The sequence below is a fragment of the Varroa jacobsoni genome, unplaced genomic scaffold (genome assembly GCF_002532875.2).
Source record: "Varroa jacobsoni isolate VJ856 unplaced genomic scaffold, vjacob_1.0 scaffold_1489, whole genome shotgun sequence".
NCBI lineage: Eukaryota > Metazoa > Arthropoda > Arachnida > Mesostigmata > Varroidae > Varroa > Varroa jacobsoni.
In genome coordinates, this window is record NW_019214391.1 from 151,155 (window position 1) to 172,829 (window position 21,675).

The 21,675-nt window shown below is 40.7% G+C and overlaps 1 protein-coding gene across 1 annotated transcript in view; it reads right to left on the minus strand.

Annotated features, from left to right (window-relative positions):
• kkv (hyaluronan synthase-like protein kkv) overlaps positions 1 to 21,675 on the minus strand; it is a 133,098-nt gene that overhangs the window by 69,792 nt on the left and 41,631 nt on the right. The window contains exons 7-13 of the mRNA XM_022850806.2: positions 17,250 to 17,426; positions 14,612 to 14,711; positions 12,931 to 13,019; positions 12,441 to 12,598; positions 4,746 to 4,972; positions 657 to 778; positions 201 to 444 (exon numbers count right to left, since the gene is read on the minus strand). Coding sequence (XP_022706541.1) covers positions 201 to 444; positions 657 to 778; positions 4,746 to 4,972; positions 12,441 to 12,598; positions 12,931 to 13,019; positions 14,612 to 14,711; positions 17,250 to 17,426 — 1,117 coding nt within the window. The remainder of the gene's footprint in view (positions 1 to 200; positions 445 to 656; positions 779 to 4,745; positions 4,973 to 12,440; positions 12,599 to 12,930; positions 13,020 to 14,611; positions 14,712 to 17,249; positions 17,427 to 21,675) is intronic.

Below are 21,675 nucleotides of genomic sequence, written 5' to 3' on the forward strand. Positions count from 1 at the left end.
ATTGATACTTAACAGATATTTTGACAGGTGAAGTATAACCAATGGTTTAGATTTGTCTGAGTCGTTTCGTGCTTTAGGTAACAGAAACTTTGCAGAAAAGATACAACCTCAGATGGTTAAATGCGAGGCGAACACCTGGTTGTCATTTTCTGTAGTAGACACGAGAAAAACATTTAGTAGTCTGAGGAATTAGCACTTACCAAGCAAGTCCATAATGTTAGCCATGGTGGAAGGGGCCCATCGCCTGCGCTGAGTATAGAATTCTCCAAAACCTTCAGGGCAGTGTGTGTATGCGTCAGACGCAGCGGAGTACTCTACTCGGTAACCTCGTTGCAGCAGCAGTGTGCACAGCCATCGATCTTCGCCTTGATCGTATTGTACATAATGCAGCGCCTCAGTTGCTTCAGTCGTATATTTCTTCATGACGTTGTCATCCATAAGAGCCTGCGACAAACAAAAACAAACGATGCTCTGAATGGGTCTGTAATTTTGTTTGTTAAGTTTTATTGTTGATATGATTCGATTTTCGTTAAGTTTCTGAATACCCTCGGTGACGACTAGTACTGGTGCATAGTCAAAACAATATGTAACAGCTAATTAACCCACTTGACTTGAAGGCGTACTTGTAAATCAAAGAGGTACCAAGAAAATGTTACCTTAGCACGGAACAGCGAGAAACATCCGGGTGAACAGAGAACACAACCAATCATGTGCTCGGTAGCCTTTTGCAGCCAATGACCGATTGCGTATTCGAACTTCTGGTACCATGCCATGGGTCCTGAATTGGATTGGAAAGATTATAAAAAGCGTGTGAGTGTTCTCTAATCGTTAAAAAAATTATTGCAGTGTCTTTATTCAAAATGCATATCTTTGAAATAATTTTGTTAAATAACTATGCCATTTCAACTTTGTGGTAAAGGTACGTGGGCAAAATTGTTTCGTAGCTTAAGTAGATGTGTGTCTAATCTTTTTCAAGTTTCAATTTCTACTACAAAGGAGTAAATATATATATATATACACATAAATGTGTGTGTGTGTCGAACTTGAATCTTCAGTTAACGCCTTGTTTGATGACTACGAAAGCGGCAAGGTTTTCATTAAAAAGACACAAAACCAGTCTCAATACGATCCTCGTAAATGCATTGTGCCGGTAAATTTAAAGGTCATTGCGATTTTTAACAGGTTGCTTGTTGAAGCTAGTCGAGTTTTTAACTCTAACATTAAAATAGAAAGAAATAGGTGACATTTTACCAGAAAAATACCGTCGCACAATACATTTTAACTTAATCCCTCAAAATGGTAGCTTCAAATGCATTGCGATTTCGACAATAGTTATTTGCATAGAAAATATTTTAGAAATGAGCCCGAAAGAAAACCAGAACGAAGGAAAACGTTCGAGTACGTGGCATCAGTATGCCCTACGACTGGTCTGAGGAAAGCTGGTTTCTCAATATGCCGCTAGAAGATGTCATTCATTAATAACCTGATTTAGCCACGATACACTCATGCGCAATGCGAGTAAGGTCCTTTCTCAAACTGTAATTTTGTTGAACTTCATCGCTCAATTGCTGACTTGACAACGTCAACCAGCAGTCAACGCTATCGGAAGTTCAACAGATGCTTCTAAATCAAAAACTCGGTAGGACCCCTACGCTTCGCTGGAGCGCACGGAATTCAGTCACCAAAATTGATTTCGTTAATTTATTAGCTTGATTACAGGTCTCCCCCATTTAACGTGACACGACACGTACGTCAATAGTCGAAAAGCAGGAAGCACTGCGATAAAATAACAAAACGCGATGTAAGCTGCTTAGTTGCTAGTGGAGAAGAAATGTAATTTAGAGTGCGTAAGCCGGTTGCACAGGTAGGAGGCAAGGGTTGTTCGTTGTTAATATATTACCATCAACTGCAGCATCACCGGCATTAGGAATTCGCGAAGTCGAACTTGCGTGGACGAGATGGAGTGAGTAGATAGTTGCGCCGATTGTTTAGTCTGATTACAATAAGCAGTGATGCCAGATTGTAAAACGCCGCTCGACCCGAAACTACGTCGCTCTAAAATGTATTTTATGGCCTAGCAATGGGCAAAGTGTGATAAGCAAGTCGTATTGTGCTATACTGCTGTCTTGAAAAATAGTTTCTAAATTTCAAGGGATGTTCGCGCTTTGCATCTCGGTTATGTAGGTAGGTTAGCGTTGGAAAGGTCTTTGCAAAATTGATAGGAAAAAAAGGCAGATAAAAAAAAATTAATATACCCGCGGGTAGACCAGTTAAGCCGCATAGGTGATGAATCAGAAAATTATTGAGATCATTGGTTTTTCTGGTGTGGCTGGACGTTCGTACTGCAGACAATAACGACACTTAGCTACAGTTGGTAAACGCCTAAGGCCAACCTGATATACAAGTTTGCATTACTAAAGTTATTTCATTTGGATCGAATATTTTTACGAGATTGTCCCCTTGAGTAACAAAAGCAAATTTAAAGTTGTAGCCGCTTCCATATGCCAAATAAATAAAGCTGCAACCAATCGCCTTCCCCATCTTTATCAATAATAAAAATGCATGTGAACGAAAAATGTCTGTAAAATAATGCAATACAGTATCGTGCATAATCAGAGCTTAACAGGAGTAGCGGACTTGAAATATTTGTTTATGGGCAATAGGATATTTTCGTCTGTCTAGTTTAGAAAATCTTTTGTCTTTAGTACACAATCCAGCAGCGCCGTATCAAACGTTCTTAATGAACATCGACAACTTTAACGCTCCCATTCATTACAGCCAAAAGATACCTGGAAACAGTTCATACTATTGAAAAGGAAGTCGTACTTAGTCTTCGAAAACGTAGACTCCTTATTTGTTGGCTTCACGGATCAATAATATTGCAGCCTCTGCCTGGCTATTGCTAGCTGAGTAAGTTCTGTGTTATATGCGCAGTCCAGCAAAATGCGCTTTATACGGTTTCAAAAACAAGCTCTTAGTATCATAACTACGATGACATTACAAATACGTCGAATACTACCAAGCTAAAATTCTACCTCGAAGTCGATACATCTATGTGTAGCTCCAATGTAAAATCGATTTGATTTTTTTCACTCATAGAGGCATGTTCAGCGGGCCGTAACTCACGTAAGAATGAATAACCCCATCCAAATTGAACCCTACTAGAGGTATAAGAATAGACGTTCGCATATATAATGCATGTACTGAATGAACTGTGGAACATTCACGTGTACCACGACGTTCAACATAGTTATGTCCATCCGCTATGTGTACTGTAGCAGCTTAATATTTTATCGTCGTCGCAACAATATTCACTGCTCTAAGGGATTCAACGAAGTAGACCATACATATGACGATTTCGACGTGACCTCTTTTCTCTAGCTGCTCTTCGTTCTTTTCTAATGGTCTTGATTAGGGGTTCTTCTCGGTATCCTTCTTGAACCCCTGGGTGTTGGTCAGTTGGCTAAATTGGGTTCACTGGTGAAAGCTAAACCCCATTCGCGAGCCCGTAGTACCGTATTTACCTCTCCTACTGTCATTAAGGCAGGGACCAGAGATGGGCATCTGCCACTGCTGCCGGGAATGCAGCTTTCAGCTTTGCCTTGGCTTCGGTTTGTTGTTTTTTGCTGCTGTGGCCGCTGTCTCTGGCACTGATTCGCTCTCAACGTCCATCTAACATAAGAGGAATGTCAGCGAGGACCTTATGAACACACAGTTAATTCGGTCATCTCGATACCGCATTGCGTCCCGCACAAAAGCTGGTAGGGTTTACCGGGACAGGCGAACAGCGGTTTATGGTAGGAGTTAGAGGTAGGAAATGAGAGGCCAGACAACTAAGGAAAAAGAGTAGACGTCAGGTGAGACGAGGCCAGAGGATCCTAGCTGAGGTGGGTCAAAACGGAAACGAGTCCACAATGTCACCTTATTCAGTCACTTCGGCAGGCCTACGTAAGATAGATGAATAGCAAACGAAGAATTACGAAAAGACCGAACTGAGCTGAAGAAATCGAGTGAACAGACTGCGTGACCGACCGTGGCCAAAGTTTCATCGTGCCTCATAGATTTTATGGTTTCATTTGATTGAGATCATTTCATTTTTATGGTCGTTTCCGAAATCATACATACACATCTTATGCAGACATGTCTGTACACGCTGGAAGAGTGAATGGCCACATAACGGGCCAAGTCTAAGATAACTATTTTCTATTATTTTTTGTCAGTCCGATCACAAATATCAAAGTTTAATTGGAATTATTAGCTATCGTACTCATGCCTTTGAAAAGGATATGCCATTAGGACGCTATGGATACAATTTTACGACGCAAATCAGCAAGATAGCTCACTAATGTTATTACGTCTTGAGCATTTGATTCAATTAGAGAAACAACTCTAACATAGATTTTGGCCGTGGTGGCTTTTTGCCGAACTAAAAACTGTGTCACTGGTCAAAGGCCTCGGCTTGAGCTTCTGGCGGGGCAGTCAAGTGCAACAACAGAGTTTATTATAGGGAAATATTCTCTTGGACGAATAGAGGTAAGATTCTATTGACGATTACAATAAGCGGGCTGCCTCAGGGTAACCCCATCAATGGAAAGGCTTCGTGCTTTCAACCACTACCTAAGAGTAGCAGCACCGTAAACATGAAAAAATATATACCAGAAAAAAAGAGCCACAGCTATTTAAGGAAACAGATGAATTAATTGATAAATAGAGACATAAATTAATGCTTCTTTTCCGTAATTAACCTGTTCCTACGGGATGGATACGTCCGCACGCCGCTCCCAATCCGCGATTTTTCTTCATCAAGTCAACAAGCAGTTGAACTGCATGCGGTCTAAAATTGATATCCCCATCGAGAGCCAGTATGTAAGTGTTCTCAGCAACCACAGCCTTTCTTGCAACGTCGATCGGTAGCTCCATAAGTCGGTGACCAAGCAAATAATACATATACATGACCTGTGACCATCGTTTCCTGCAATAGAACAAAAACGGTTCACCCGTTCCTTAGTTTAATTTTTCAAAAAAAACAGACTAAAGAATCTGTGTTTATATATGAATATGACAGAGATTTATGGCAGATATAGTTTAGAGGATAGTTATTTTTATTGTCACGCCAACGGTAAAAAAGTAGAAGAGAGTTCTCTTTAGAAACACTTAAACATCGTACTTACTATCTGACCAACCTAGGCGGAATATATGTCCCGGCGTTCATTATAGTATACATACACATCTTATACAGACAATATGGTCAATACATAATGCTAACGAAATAGCCGCGCTAAAAATCGGTGTGCAGTCAGTTTGGATTGGCATGACTCGTCTGAAATGCTCAGGTGAACTTCTAGCCATCTATACAATATTATAGCCACTAACTGCTATCCACACCAACAGTAGGAACTACGACTGTCATGTAAGTCTGGTCGATTTGATTGGAGGCCGAGCGTTGGATATTGATAGCCAAAGGTAGGTCAGTTCAATGGCCATACGCACAGCACTGCGAGAAACATAACAAATCATTTACCATCATACGTTTCAAATGCTTTGCAGGAATAGTTATGGCTGCTGTTACGAGGCGAGCACAGCGCTGAGCGTAGGGACGTCATTCTATTCCACAATGGGCATTCATAGGTCCGAAAAGCTACCTCTAATGGTTATGAGCTCGATATCACCATCTGCTGTACGACTGAATAAGCTAGTTATGGAATAGAAATGGGAAACTTCTAGCTAGATTCAAACCTCAACGTAAGGTTTGGATCTAGCTAGAATTGTGAACGGTTTTTTTATGACCTGGTTCGGCAAGTACCGAGCTTTGCAAGGATTTCGAATTGAAAGTAACGGTCATTTAACAGGTAAACATTCGTTCAGCCAGGTCCGTATGGGGTAATGTAGTACGGAGGGTATTCGAGCGGAATGGATGTTTAATTCTACGAATATTTCTTCAAGTGCATCATGCAATGGCTTTTATTCGCTCATTGAGAATTTTGGCATAGCGCTTTTCGGGCACCATTATTGGCTCTTACCCTGAACTGAACACCGAAGCAACGAAGAATTTATATGCATGACAAAAAGAAAAAAATCTTTGCACTGATTTGATTATGCAACCTGTTTTTATATCGATATTGTGCTACTAACCTTTGATACTTTCGTTTCACACATCGACTCATTTGCTCATGTGCTCAGGTACAATACAACCCAAGCAGATATTGAGCAAATGTACAGGGTTTTTTTTGGCTGGTATTGCTGTCTCGTTTTCGATAATAGTTGCAAACGAACGTGCAGATTCACAGTTCGTTTGTCACATATCGGGGAACGATTGTTATAAGAACCATCCAGAATCGGATGCTATGGTAAAAAGAGAGATTGTCTTTCTACATGTGGACTTAAGTACTATAAATGTGCGAATTGACCTGCAAAGCCCCTGGAAGCTGTTTCTGTTCGTATATATCCAGCTGGAAGCGTTATCTAGTGAAGTTGGATCACTCAAAGGAAGCAATGGTGTCAGTCAGAAGTACATGGGAGTCTTCTACAAAATGGGCGAAAAAGTGTTCCAACGTGACGCAAATAACCAACAAGATATTTCCGATCAAAAGTTACAGATCCGTTCGCAGTATTGCGATACTTACGCCCGAAAATCTTTGCTACTGCCTGAGCTCTGCCGGATGTCGTCCTTGAGTGAACATCAGACTTATTTCACCTGATTTCCTTCCGTTCTCTGGCTATGTTCCTAATATGTGTTCCATGTGCCATGTTCTCCAAATACAGGAGAATGTCAGCTATCAACCCTTGAATTCATACATTCGCTTACTTATATGACTTGTTGTTCGAGATAATCACCTAGTCACCAACGCTGTAAAAGTCGGTAGTGTTCATATTAAGTGCGTCTGACCGGAAGGTCACGAAGGAAAATAAGTTTTTACTATATACATAGCATGTTCAGCCCCATGCTTATATCGTAATGGTACGTTTAGTACGTACTTTTTTAGCTTATATATTGTAATAATAATTGCAGTTATCGCATGATTAAGCCTATGTATACTCATTGTTTATTCTAGTTTAACATATTCCTTATCCTCGAAATGGTCAGTTGTCATTGTTGGATACAATCAAGGTCTGAAGTATGATGTTTATGGGGTTTCTATTGTGCCAACAGTTATTCAGTCCTAGCTGGCACTATCATGATTAATCTTTGATTTGAGTCCTTGTATACATACGTATAGTTTCTTTCATGAGATTCTCATTTTACTGATGTACACATCTGCCTCCCCATACGCAGAACAGTGAATATCGATAAATCTCTTTATCAAATTATATATGTACAGATTATGCTGACATTAATTCTGTATTCGACACCAAATATTGACCGTTTTTAGGATGTTAGTTTCTTAAACCTCAGTTTCTACTTAATTTCCCATTATATTGTATACGTATAATAGTACGGATACAGGTAAACACAGTACAATAATGCAGTTACATAATGCCATCTAAAGAAGGCTCACAAACTGTTCTTTCTAATAGGATTAGCCTCTTGTTTGCATGCAGCTTTCCAAGGATTTTATATTGAACTTATTGTATACTCGGTCTTATGTGTGTGAAGTGGTAGCGCAGAAAGAACATCAGGGTAAAAAAGCCATAGTGGTGCTCTTCGAGGGTTAATTTTAGGATTTTTGTCGTTTTTACAACTCTACTACACGTACACGCACAATCGTGCAGTACTTCAATTCGTTACCCATATCATTAACGTAATTAGTCTATCTGCTTTTACCGTTGGACAATTCTACTACTAATACTATTAACCAGACAAGCGGTATGCTGTTCTGTAAAAAGCTTTCCAAACTTTTCGTTGCTTAGCTCGATCCGTAGAGAAATGCAGGTAGTATTTGTGTGGATGAGTGTTAGGCTATCTGACCTCTTTAAACAGCTTGAGCATGATGCGGTGTTCTTGTATCGATCACGAATTATTTATTAATTATTAACGCATATGCCGACTTGCCTGTCTATCCAAGGGCCGACATAGGAGTAGTTTCAATGAGTCCGTACCAGCGGCCGCACGGTTGCCGAATGTAATAGTGTATCCTGGCTTACATGCGTGCATTTAGTATTGAAGCGTAAAGCTTCGAGCGGCCTATCTTCAGAAGTGCTGTGTTATCTCCTTGAAGGAAAAAATTGATATAGAGTTGCAACGCCACTGATAGGTGTCAGATGGTCGGATTGAAGTGGCTTAGCTTGATGTGTTGACGTCGTAGTATTCGTTGGTTGTTTTTTCGGTTTTAGCGATACTCGTTGTTACGGCGCAGCACTGAACGCGTCTGTTCTGGCAGAGCAAAGGGTTGCTATAAGATTTTTTCCTTAGTTCAGTCGACCGTGTTGATGGCGCTGCCATCGGCAAAAAACCTTATCGGTAAGGCATCCTTCTGACAAAAACTGAAACTCATCTCTGAGTTCGCGGAGCTCTGTAACCAACATTGACCCAGAACGACTGGTCCGTGCTGCGCTGTTACCGTGCTATCCTTCTATGGTAGTTTAGTCACTGGAAAAAAACGATGTGAAGCAGCGCTTGTTTACATCCCAGGGAGTCTGTCTCCCAACCTGAGGATAGCAGAACAGGTGGGAGAGGTAATAGCGCAATATTTTAATAACAAAAAGTGATCTCCGTTTTTTTTTGCCATGGATTTAAGCGACTCCGTTGCTGTGCCGTTGTGAACGGCTTCTCTGGCAGCTTGACCTCTACTGCTTCGAGCTGTTAGGATGCTTTTACTGTTGATACAGCCAATGCTGATGTTTCAAAGGTCTGATGCTGCTTCTTTTGGCCTCCCTTTTGGGGAGAAGTGTGCTGACGAGGCAAAACGGAACAACGTGAAGACCAAACTCAAAAAGAGAAAAATGGTGGAACACATGGTGTGAAGTTTGTGGTTGACGAAGAAGTCCATCAAAATAACCTGTGCGGCCTTAGCTGCGTTCTGAACCGCAAAAAAAGGAGACATCGCGGCCATAAACAGATTTGCCACTTGTCTTTAGTATTTATTCAGTTTGTGGCTGGAATCGCTAGAACTTTCGCCGAAAAGGAGACATTAAGGTATCCAGCATTCAGTTACGGGGATGCATATTTCATGGTCGGAGATGAAACAACAATAGGGTCGCTTAAGGAATAAATGTATAAGCAATCTATATAAAATGCATTTTAATGTTTTTATTTTAATATGTATCATTGAAATAGCGTATAACTCGAGATTTTATAATGTGTGTTCAAGCAGATCAAAATGAAGTTTACAGGCGTAGAAGGTGAAGCGCTGATCGAGGTTACGCTACAAAAGACTCTCTTTTTAACACGATCGTATTTCTTACCGTTTTTTAGTTTATTTGGTTATTATCACTGCTGTAATATTCAATAATATTTAATATCCAAATTCTGTGATTCACCCACTCCTATATTATAGAATATTGAAATAAGTAGGATATGGCATAAGGACTTTGAATTTTTGCTACTTTGTCGAAAATTTTCTGTCTTATAGAAATTTAATTTCTATGATCTCCTTATAGTATTTGTATAACGTGAAATTGTCTTCGTAATTAAGTGCTGGACTAAAATAGATAACTGTCCTTGTAGTAGTGACGCCGCGGTAATGTGTTCGATAATGAAACGTTGAGACACGTGATGAGGTTTGGGTCGGAAATTAAAATAGGCGTACTCCGCTTCTTGCTGAAAATAGCCAGCTATTTTAAGCAATGCCTAATTAAGACAGTAGCAGCGGACGTTAAATTCGAAACTTTTTTTTGGGTATCTAAACAAAACATGAATTAGAGAATTCAGCTCATGTCTTCATTGTTCTATCTGTACAGTTAATCGGCTGTTGGTGCCATATGAATTAGTACTATTCATACCTAAAGTTGTCGTGAAAAATTTTCGCAAATGTACAAATATCAATAGAATCGCGTCAATTTCAAGAACTTTCAAGAACCGCTGTAATTTGAAGCTCTCAACAATCTTCCTTAAGGGTCGAACTAATATTTCTAAACATTGATTGCCAATAGCGTAGAAAACTCTTGCTTGCGATGCAAGTTTGATTTACAGGTTTACCATTCATGATAAGCTAGTACTCGATGGCGAGAGGGAATTTAGATGTCTATCCTCGAACGTTCAGCAGATATCAGCGCAAAGTTCGCGCTGCTAATTGCTGGCAAACAAATTCGGCTAGAATCTGGCAAGCGAATATATACATCCGTATTTTTTTCTGTTAGTAAACACCCAATAGAAGACACATCTCTTTTATGAACGTCTGCCAAACGGAAACTATTTTCTCCAGTTAATCTCTGTAGGTTCTTCGAAGCAATATGTATCGCTTAGGTAACAAGAGACCAAGCATACAAGACCAAGGGCAATGCGATTTTAGCGTTATCAAATCAGTTAAATACTGTGATGGAACCAGCCATGACCTTCTACCTTTTTCGACGAAATTGGCTTTTCACGTGTTGCCACCATCAGGTCAATGCGTACCGTCCCAGTCAACACGGAAGCGGCCTAAATAACAGGCGGATCGCGAAAGGAATGCCTGGCGGTGCTTTTAACGGCTGCTTTCAAAACTTATGCGCCCCAAAAAAAATTTGTCTCGTGCCACCAAACACGACTGCCGACGTTTTTGGTTCTGCATGTTCATTTTCATTCATTCAGATCAACTGCAAATGGTAAGCAGATCCGCATTCGAATAGTTTGTTCTCAGACATCTACAACCGAAGGATGAGGAAGCCGAGACAGACCTCGCTTAAAAGATTGCTTCGTCGCAACTCTAAAGGGTAAGCAATGTTTTATCTCTATTCGTACGGAAATGAGAAGCGTTGCATTAAAAGGTAGGACATCCTACAGACATTTTACTAGCGACCGTGCAGTGTTACAATTCATCTAGTTATAGCTAGCAATATGCAGGTGGTGGGAAGGTAGGACATTGCTGGCAATAACTCCCCGATTAGTAATGGTGATTCGAGAGCTGGTACATGCCGAAGTGCGTGCGTGCATTTTAGGTCATTTAGAATCTGCACATATTTGTTGACTAGAACTATTATTTTTTTTCTCTAATACTACTTTTAAGCGCATGTACGCGTACGAGGTAAGTACGATTCAACTCTCTGTTTAAATTATTAGAAAAATGTTGTAAGGGAATTGTTCTTTTCGGCCACTGTACATGATCGCCTAATAGTTTCACATTATATCATGTTAAATCTGTATGTTTTATTGATAGTGCAAATTATCTTGTCCTTTAGGCATCATAGAAATTGTTCTGTTCCGATTCGAGTAAAATGCATTCGAAGCCTGACAGCTAACAGCAATAGCAGCAAATCACAAATGAAGGCGAGCCGACTCGACAGTCAAACAGCAAATGTAGGGCTGCTAAGGCGGAACTACACTCGTAAATAGTCTTTCTAGAGTTCGATAAAAAAAGCCAAAACTACAAATGCTACAGTCCTATAAAACCTATGCTTCCGAAAAGGTTCCTGTGTCATGAAAAAGGGAATGACTTTAAAGGTTGCCTACGCGGACGCCGCCACTAGTAGGTGTCACATTCAGTATTCTTCAATCGGGCTATTCGCAACCGGGGCAGAACAGTGAGATGTGGGGTAATACCGTTGGTCTTTTATTTCTCAACCAAGACGCTCAAAGGCACCCCTCATCTTGCAACGCTCTATTACTGTTTCGCTGGCTATTGCAATGTGAGTGAGCTGACAGTAATAGCAGCTTCGGGTCGCATGTTGTTCATAGCCAAGATTGGGATGGGTCCAGTCTTTTCAACGATGAAATCTACTTTCAAATCTAAAAGTACCATCCAGATAGAAAGAAAGGGTTGGACGCAGATTGGCCTTTCGGCCTGCGACGATTAGCCCCGTGACAGGTCAAACGCCTTTCTTCTAAACGAGGGAGTAGCTGGGGACGACATTGCATTTTTCCAAAGATAGCTTAGGTTGACCGACAAACAGGGACTTAGTCGAGCAGTCGAGTTGGAAAGTGGGTTTAGTCAAAGACTATGGCCCTGTTCTTGGCATCGGTAGGGGCATAGAGGAATAGCCCTGGAGGCAAAAGACACTTGCGGAAGCTGTAATAGAAGCCGCGCCCATTCGTTTAAGAAGCGACCAATCATGTCTAACGAGGGTGCCTCACCAGCGGGTAGCGTTTGAACGTAAGGATGTTCTGAACGTTCTCATAGCTAGACTATTCAATGACGGTTTAACCTGTGCAAATTTGACTTAACCAGGTGCATAGCGACGTCATAGTGTACATTCATGTATTAAATAGCTTCTGAAGGTACATAAGTCTTTTTTGCATATATATATATATGTATATATAATATGCAATATATATATATGTATATAAACAATTTCGGACAAATTCGGCGTACTGGAGCGCTGTTTGAGTGTCTTTTTATCTTCGTCAATATATATATGTTTTTACTGACCTGTGACGGATTTTGTTCTTATCCTTTAGATGCACGATGAACTTGTTTTTGCCTGGCATAGTCCACATAAGGCGTCCCCCGTACGGAGTTGGAATTTTTTTGGGCGGCTTAAGCTTGATCGTACACTGGTGCACGTTACTGGCTGCCGTGTCCATGACCTTGTAAGATATTCAACAACACATGTGTAAGAGGTAATATTAGTTCTAAATGGAAGAAAGTGATATGTCAATAACCGTACCAAATTCCATGCTATTTCATTGTGTTATTAAGCAATAATGAAAAACAACAAATGAAATGATTATGTTTTACTAACTTTTTCGATAGGCATTATGATTACGCTGAATTGGATTATTATTAACAATCTTACAGACATTTAACAAAACCGATGGCGTATAAACGTACAATCTTTAGAACAGAAAATAGTTTTGTTTCAACGAACCGCATCAATACAGATCGATAGTAATCCATTATAGGATTTTTTGCTTCTTACCTTAACGAGCGTTGTTACAAATCGATTCACCTGGCGGTCCTCGTCACTATGATCAGACCACTCAAAAGCATCGTCGAAGAACACGTGAACTGTAACCGGGTAGCGGAATCGATGAGAAGAGGGGTACACGTACTTTTTAGTGAAATCAACACATTTAAATTTTGCCACGTAGACTCACACTATACGAAGAATACCGTGATGATGACGAAGACGACAACAACAATAAGAACATCGAATAAACGGTTTGCTCATGCAAAATCAGAGCGGCATATAGCGGCCCGAGACTTAGAACCATAAGGTCTTTGGTTCAGGTACTATAGGAAGCACATGAATTGAGTCTTTTTTTTATGTTAATTGGATTGTAACCGATTAATTTCAATGATAAATTTGTCCAAATTAAAGAAGCGGATCACGGTCTTTCGTTAATAGCGACATAATCATGCACAGCCAACGCGGAAGAATATTTAGACGAATTTTATAGTGTACTAGCAAACAAATCGATTACTTCAGTTCAGATACTCCTAACGGGAAGCATGCCTCATGACCAGTACAAAAACGAATCCTAGACGTGTAGTCTAGAGTGCACGGAAAAGACTTTTTCATCTGCTTAGTTGGCTTAGTTTGTACAGCCTAGCTTCATAACATTCCGAGTCCCCGCGGATAGCACATAGGTGCGAAATAAGTAGCCGAAGCTTGTATATCCATGTTATAACTCTACGTGGCATTGATTCCGCTGCTAACGCTATACTCGGACCCATTGCCGACATTAATACGAACTAACTTGAAAGGTTCTTTCTAACTGGCGCACGATGAAACTTTTCTCATCGATTTTATAACTCAAAATAAATGTACAGCTGAAATGTGGCAAAGACTTTGTGAAGACATATTTTGATGCGCCCTAGCATGATAATGGCTAATGCCGTTTGGAGCCAGGCAGGAAAATATTGACTGCAGAACTTTTCACCTTCACGAACTGAGACTTTTGAATGTTTGCCTTTTCACCATGCTTCCTTAAGTTCCTTTTTTTATCAAATGCGTTTACTATTATACACTAATTACGGGCTGGAGATGCAAGTTGAAATGCTGACTTTGATCTGGGTGTGGAACAAATTCCGCATAACATGCTGAGACTAGCGGGACAGACTGGTGTAATACGATAAGTTTATAGTCATAGGGGGGCATCAAGTCATGCGTGAAGATGTAAGTTTACAGGAACTAGAGGGTTGTACGAAGTCCATGATCAAAGCATGTTACTGTAATTACGAAAAGACAGTTGCTAGAAAATAAACAATGACGCAATTAACCATCTTTTGCTTTATAAGCAATTGTTAATTTTGAATACGATATAAAACTAGACTATAATTCATTAATAGTGCGGGCCAAGTGGAATTAGAAGCCTGGAGATGGAAAAAATTTTGACAGAGAAATGTGTTTGTAACAAGCACGCTTCGAAAATCATTTGCATTGAAATAAAAATGATAATTTTAGCCTAATAATATAGAAGTTCAAAGGGGAGCATCAAATTCGATGTTGAAAGAATTAAATTTCCGTCTGACGAAGGCTCTTCAAGAAAAGCTGTTTCTCAAGCAGCATATGTCTACATCTGACCTATTTTTGGTTACAGAAGCCCTTCGCTGAAGGCGATTTGCACTCAGACGCGCTGTAAGTGCACAGTACTGACCCTCAAATTCATAATAATCAGGATCGACAATACGCAGGTACTTCTGAGCGTTACGGCGGGCGCACTGATCTTCGTCCATTCGCATGATGGACTTCAACATCTGAAAGCATACCATACCATACCGAAAATAATTTGTTAGCAATCAGTTAGAATGACAGTGGCATCTGTTACATAAGTCTCACATTTCACATACTGACTTTAGCCAAAAAAAGAAGGAGTTGTAAAGCACTAGGACTCGAGATTAAGCCGATAGCTGTTAGTTTAGCACTGAGCAAAAAGGATGGCCGTTAGTTATTGCATCACTATCCCAAATCGAAAACGGACATAATGGCCCATTTTAGCATATGCGTTCTACCTGTTTTACGATTTGTAACGAAGGCCCACCGGAAACCTATGGCCTGGGAATCACCAGGTTGTTAGAAAAAAAAAATCAATGTAGCCCATTCTACAATAGGTTGACGCATTTCTGCCAGCAATCGTTGCTTTACACATCGTTACTGAGTCGTTCCTAGGCGGCTATTTTGGGCTTGAATTGACAGTCACACAAACCGGTAATACAGAAGAGGAGCTACGGCGGCAACAGCTTGCGCCAATAGGCATTTTTGAGGAGCTAATCATTGACGCCAGCTTTACTCGCAGCTCGCGGCTTATGAAGGTCATAATGGCTTCACCTTGCGAACAATGCGGTATATCCGTGATGCGTTCCGCCCGATCTCTGTTGCTAACGCACAAGCAGACGGAACCGATCTTACCACCATACGTCCCATACGTCTCGTCGTCATTTGGGCATCTCATTTTGACTTAGCCTACGCGATAAATGACTAAGGACGTAACAAATACAAGGTAAATATGAAGGACGCTTTTTTCATAGCCAAATTTGTTACAGGAAGACGAATCTCAAGATTTCTATATCTAACATATTTCTGTATCTACATAGCTCAACTTACATAGTTATTTAATAAAGTAGATAATTATAGTAACTAGCACTAAGAATAAGAAAAAGTAGAAACAAACGAGGACAGTCTAGGAATTCAGCAGTTCCTTTGAATAGCTGTTTTTTTTAAATAGCAACGCTAGACTCAAGAAATTAGTTCATAACTACGTTTGTTTGGGTACGACAATAGCAGGTATCACATACGCTGCGCGGATTAAATAGTGGGTGTTGTACTTTTTCATGACCATATACTTCCATTGCACATACCCTATGTTCTACGCCTAGAGCAGACGTGAATGCGCGTGGAGCCAATGACATGCTTACAATATAAAACTGGGTTAAAAGAAAACTCTTTCCCATTACTTTGACTTCATTCACAGCTTTAGCCTGTATCATGTATGCACATCTCAATTGAAATTGGTTCAATTTTATGCCATTATTATCTACGACTTGCAGTTATTTTTCGTAATGTAGAATTGGAGTAAGCGGTTGTCTGTGGAAATTGGTTACGGTATCGTTCCACGTGTGTGTATACATTTTGGTATATGCTAACGTATACAATGCGTTAAGTTGCTGTGTTATTTTTTCATTTACGTTGGAATACACAGGTGATTCTAGATAAAGCTGGATAATAGCAGATTGAATCTTTCTCAAAAGCTCGCAGGCATAATATCGGGAACACCTTTTTGTCTTAACAATGACGTAGAACAGTACTGTGAATTAGTACACGTATTTTACATGTACTTAGAACGTGTAACTAGAATTTCAGCAAGTATTAATGATTTCCGTACATGAACAAAAAGTTTGTTCTCCTATGCAACGGCCCAGACTTACGCACGTTTAGAGATAAAATGACGTCAGTGATTCGTGTTATCAGGACAGTACGTACCTTTTTGTCTCTATATAAGCTAGGTCCTAAATAAAACGAAATAAAATACAAGCAAAAATAGAAAAAAAAAGATCAATAATCATAATATAATTTTTCATAACGCCATCGCTTCTCTTCAACTAGTACGTTCAAGCCATCCGTAAGTATGGGTTGAGCCGAGCTGTTCTCATTCATACACGTACATATTTAACTCGATAGGGAATAAATTCCCTACGTAATCCTCAGTACACTATCATTTTAAGCGGAAAAGTCAGGAAGACGGCGGTGTGAATCAGTATGGCCATAATGACCGTATTTAAATTGAATTACCCGAAAAAACGTTTTGTAGTTATGTTTTTATTTTTATTAAATCTTAATTGTCTCTGCTGTTACAAATTATAAACAAAAACAGAGTCAATATCGAGTAAGATTGTCATAAATTGTACGTATTAAGTATTTCCCGGGGTGCTATCCACAGACTCATACTTTCGATGTTCAGAAATTTCATATGAACAGATAAACACAGTTATTTTAATCTACGTAAACGATTTTAATGGAAGGTCTGTAATCGGCTAGATTTATAAATGAGTATACAGCAGGTCGCCAGAATAACTAACTACGCTAGCCCTTCCGTTCTCGAACAGTCGTCTCCATTTCGTATGTAATCGATGCTTACATGAAATCGGGTCACTTTATTTTTACTTTTACTCAGAAGCTGCCAAAGTAACGGCCAGCCTAAACTATTGGAAATAGTCCACGTCGCGATTAGCATAAATTCCGTCACGTCTTCATGATACAAAGGGAAAGTATGAATAATAAATGCAACGTCAGCTTACCTGAATCATTTCATCGGTGGTTTCGTGCCACATTGTGGCGCATGCGTAAATCTTCGTGACGTGATCGGACGCTTTCACTGTGCTAGGGGTTCCCTTTTTCTCCTTATCCTTATCTGATGATTCGGAAATCGTCTCATACATAGTTTCATAATCCTCGGTGCCATCAAGAGCCAATTCCTGTTAAAAGAAGTTCCGTTTTGTATTAAGCCAGTAATTTGTTTTTTGATAAGTGCGCACATTCAGTACGTATATAACAACGTATATAACATTTTCACACTCCACCAAGCTAACGGTTAGAATCCACACTCTCTTCTCTTTCTTCTTTTCTCCATACCTGCGCTATTGATATCATAGTCATAATGAAAACGTGTAGATATGAAGACATTTTAAACACGAGTGAGTTTGGGAACTCATGGAAGATTGAAAAAATAACGAGATTCACTATATTCACCCACTAACGGGCGATATCCATACATACGGTAATTACCGTTGACCATTTATGACTACAATGTACTAGTAAGACCCCTGAAGCTCTTCCCGACTCTTGCTCCCTTTTCGCTGAACCGCAAATGACCTTAAGTTCACTTTAAGCGTAGTTACGCCTCAGGAGTCCGTTCGTTTGTGTATATCCTTCTGTGCATTATATAATATGTAGGCGCTTTCGTACATAGCGACAAGATCTTCGTAGCTCCAAGAAGCTTCTTTTTCTAGGTCCGTTTGCATTGATGCGGTCAACGCCCGAGTGTGTGCAAATGTCAGATATGGTGATACACGTCTCAACCAGCAAATAGGCAACATATGTTTTGAGAAGACGGATCTCTAGAGAGGGCTTAGTCGCTTAACGGAACCGAGGATGCTGGCTTTATGTCTGGAAAGCTGGAGCTGTATCCATTTGTGTACCGACGAATATCGTTTAATGGCATAGGCTAACATGGTCTACCACTTAAAGACAGACGAGTCACGCACAACGTTGTTCTTTTCTCTAATAATGTTTTGTTTGTATTCGATAATGTAGTTGTTTGATTAGGGCTGAACATCAGAGCCTCTGCTCAAAATTGGCAGACTTTTTTGTGCGGGATTGCACTTCTAACACATATATTGAGACCGATTAGAAACAACAGGTTAAAAACAAACAAAAAACTGCATTATCTGCTCTTCTAGATAATGTTTACTGCGGTGAATTTTTTCAAGCAGCAACAGCAGAGGGTCACTCGATTTTTTCGACGTATCAAAACTAAGATGAGTGATAAATAGTTTGACGTCTAAAAGAACGCTTAGACGGCTTAATAACGGGTCAAGTTAAGGTTTGACATGATCACGTGCTATTCGCGCACCTGGTGAAATGAGAAGGAGCAATATAGGAGGAACTAGAAAATTGTCGTTTTTATTATCACAGTTAGACTTATCATTACAATTTCAATCTATAGACTTACACAATGGATTTAACGGCGTTGTGGCATACCTTATCCGATTCTTCATGGTTACCCATATAATGTGAACTACTGTGCTGACTTAAAGTCAGTGCTGCTTTATGGCATCCATACCCCAGGCCAACTTCTTTACAACGCTACGAAGGCTCGCATAATGCACACCAAAGGCGCCTGTTGACCTTGGATCGACAAACTAATACTTATGATATAAAGAAATGTACACAATGATGTTAGGCCCAGTATAAACGGATCCACTGTTATAACGGTCGACTCTACGAAATAACACAATGTTGACCCAATGTTAGGCGTATATGAGTAAAAATAAGAAGCCAATGATTGTTTGTCGTCAAAACTTAAAAGTTTCGGAACTTCTATGTGAATATAAAGTGAAATCCTCACTGACCCAGCTCTTTAGCAAGCGACGCTTAATGATATTCAACAGTAGTTTCTTAGAGACAACGACTGGGTCTCGTTTAGAAATATCGCATTTAGACGTAATGCTTCAAGATTTTAAAATGGATCTAGCAATTAGGTCTAAGATTTGCTGTTGCTTTCGTTTTTCTTCATCTGCTTGCATAATACGGACGGTGCCTTTCCGAACATCCAGCTGTAGAAGTACACGTTTGACCCTTTCTATGTTCTTCTGACCTTGTTCTTTTTTACATATCATTGATATCTTTAATAGTAGTGAATGTTATCTCATTGTGTCCTTTTGTTGAGTATCATTGCGTGCTTTATGCTGCCAATGGCCAAAGTATCGCAATCTTTGCCGTCATCACAGCCTTTTCGGACTTCGTAGAAGCTGCAGCAGTAAATATAGGTGCACTACAACTAAAAATAGAGGGCGCTCTGTTGCCTCTGCTTGCTATCTACCTGTCTTTCTTTGATGCTCTACCTCTACTGCAGCATCGCAGTAAACGCAGTAAGGAGACACCGATGGATATAGAGAGCTATAGACATAGACGTGGCTACAAGTAATGAGGAGCACCAGTGCTTCGGTTGAAGGACGGAAAGAAAAAAGACGGCAAGCGAAAGGAGGAGTAGAAGGCACTAGCAACCAACACGACTGGACGACAAATGGGAATGCTGGCTAGGAATATGGCCTATTCGGTGATGATTCTGTCGACCACCAAACGCACCACGTCGTCTCACTGCATAGTTACACTGGGTCGATATAGTGATGAATATCGGCGAAGCGAATGGAAGCGAAGTAGCGGAAGATGTAAGGCGAGGGAAAGAGCAACTACGGGTTCGAGTCTGCTGTTAACAGCGGGAACACGCTGCTAGCACCGGTTGGGCATAACCAAACGCGAGTGGTGTTCGGGGTACGTGGAACGCTCGCCGGGGAACTCCAGTATCGAGAGGGAATTGGGTTCTGATTGGGGAGTCGCTGGGGAAGGGGGAGTACTTCTGGGAAGAAAAAGTTCACGTTCAAGTGCCTATTTGTTTTCGTTCGCTTGCCCAGTCTTTCACTTTCTCTATTGCAGTGTTTTACCGTAGGTCGCAGTTTAGGGCTTTTTGTAAAAGCGGCGGCAAACAGAAAGAAAAAAGGCCGAACACTAAAGGACGAAACGCATCATCGCGAAGAAGAACGCGCCAAACGAATGTCGTTGTTTCCCAGCCCGATTGCTCAGCTAGCGTCCGCTGGATAGCTGTAGTGCTTTGGCCCGCGTTTCCAACAATGGATGCCTTTATTGCTTGGGATAGTGAGGGACGTACTGACGAGGCAGGAGGAGAGAGTGCAAAAGAAGAGAAAAGCAAGGAAAAAGCAGGCAAACTCTTCGCCTATCATAGTTTGTCTATGTTACTCTGTCCCATAAAACAGCTGGCCAAGACTTTTCCCAAATCCCGACCGCAAGACATGCACGCAATTTTACCCACGGGCACTACATTACTGTCATCACCTCCACCAGAAGCGTAGGTCTGATCAGTATACGAAACTGGTCCATTTGCCACAGGGATACTCACTCCCAGGATCCCCAAAACCTGAAACCATTCTCCGCCATTCTGATCCCGATTGCTCCCTTAGCCGTATGTCGTCCAGAGCCCCAGTCTCAATTTCGGTAGTGATTTGGGCTGGCCAAAGGCTAGTGAGGTGAGCTATTCGAGTGACACTATCATTTTGACCAACAGCGGTTACATCAGTAGTAGCAATAACAGCAGCATCGACCTCACTGAAGCGTTTGGTCCCATCGTCTACACGCAGAAAAAAAAGCGCAGTGTGTTCTAACAGAAAGAGCCGTAGCTATGACACTGGTACTCGTGTCGGCCGTGATGTGGATTGTGGTAGTGGTCGTGGCAAACATTGCGATAGAAGTTGTTCTTGAGGGTAACAAAATAGACGGCGCAGCCGAGCCTCAAAGAGAGGTATAGAGAAAAAATGAAAGTATGCAAGAACAGCGAAGACGACGATAACTACCAAATAGCACACTGTGACATTTGACAAAAGTACACAAGTGCAAGGCTCGTGCTGCGTCTCCTTGAATAGAAGCTAGGCCAACTTTTCCTGACGGTTAGTTGCATTTAACTGGATGCGACCAATCTGTATTGATAGTCCTGCAATGATTTCTGTTATCGAGGATCCTAAGAAAATGCGAAAAAAAGAAGGAGCTGCCAATAAGTTAAACCGCAAGGGTTGCTGTCAACAACAGAGTTGGCGAATGCGGAACAGTCATGAACTTTTGATGACACTTTGAATACACATACTACAATTTATCTATGTGCCTTCTCAGCTCTATAAATTGGCACCTCCCCTAGTGTAGCACTTTGCGTTGGTAAATACACATGGAGCCAGACTGTTGAGAATCGAAGGCAAGTGGGTTGTAGTTTAACAAATACACTCGGAAACATTCACCTGTTTGACACGTTCGATGCTCTGTGAAAAACGAATGTAGTGCATGTACCGCCCATATGTCAATGCACCTAGCTGTCAAGGTAACATTGACATGATTAAGTTCCTTGTTAATGGACCAATGCCCATACTCCTAAAAGAATCC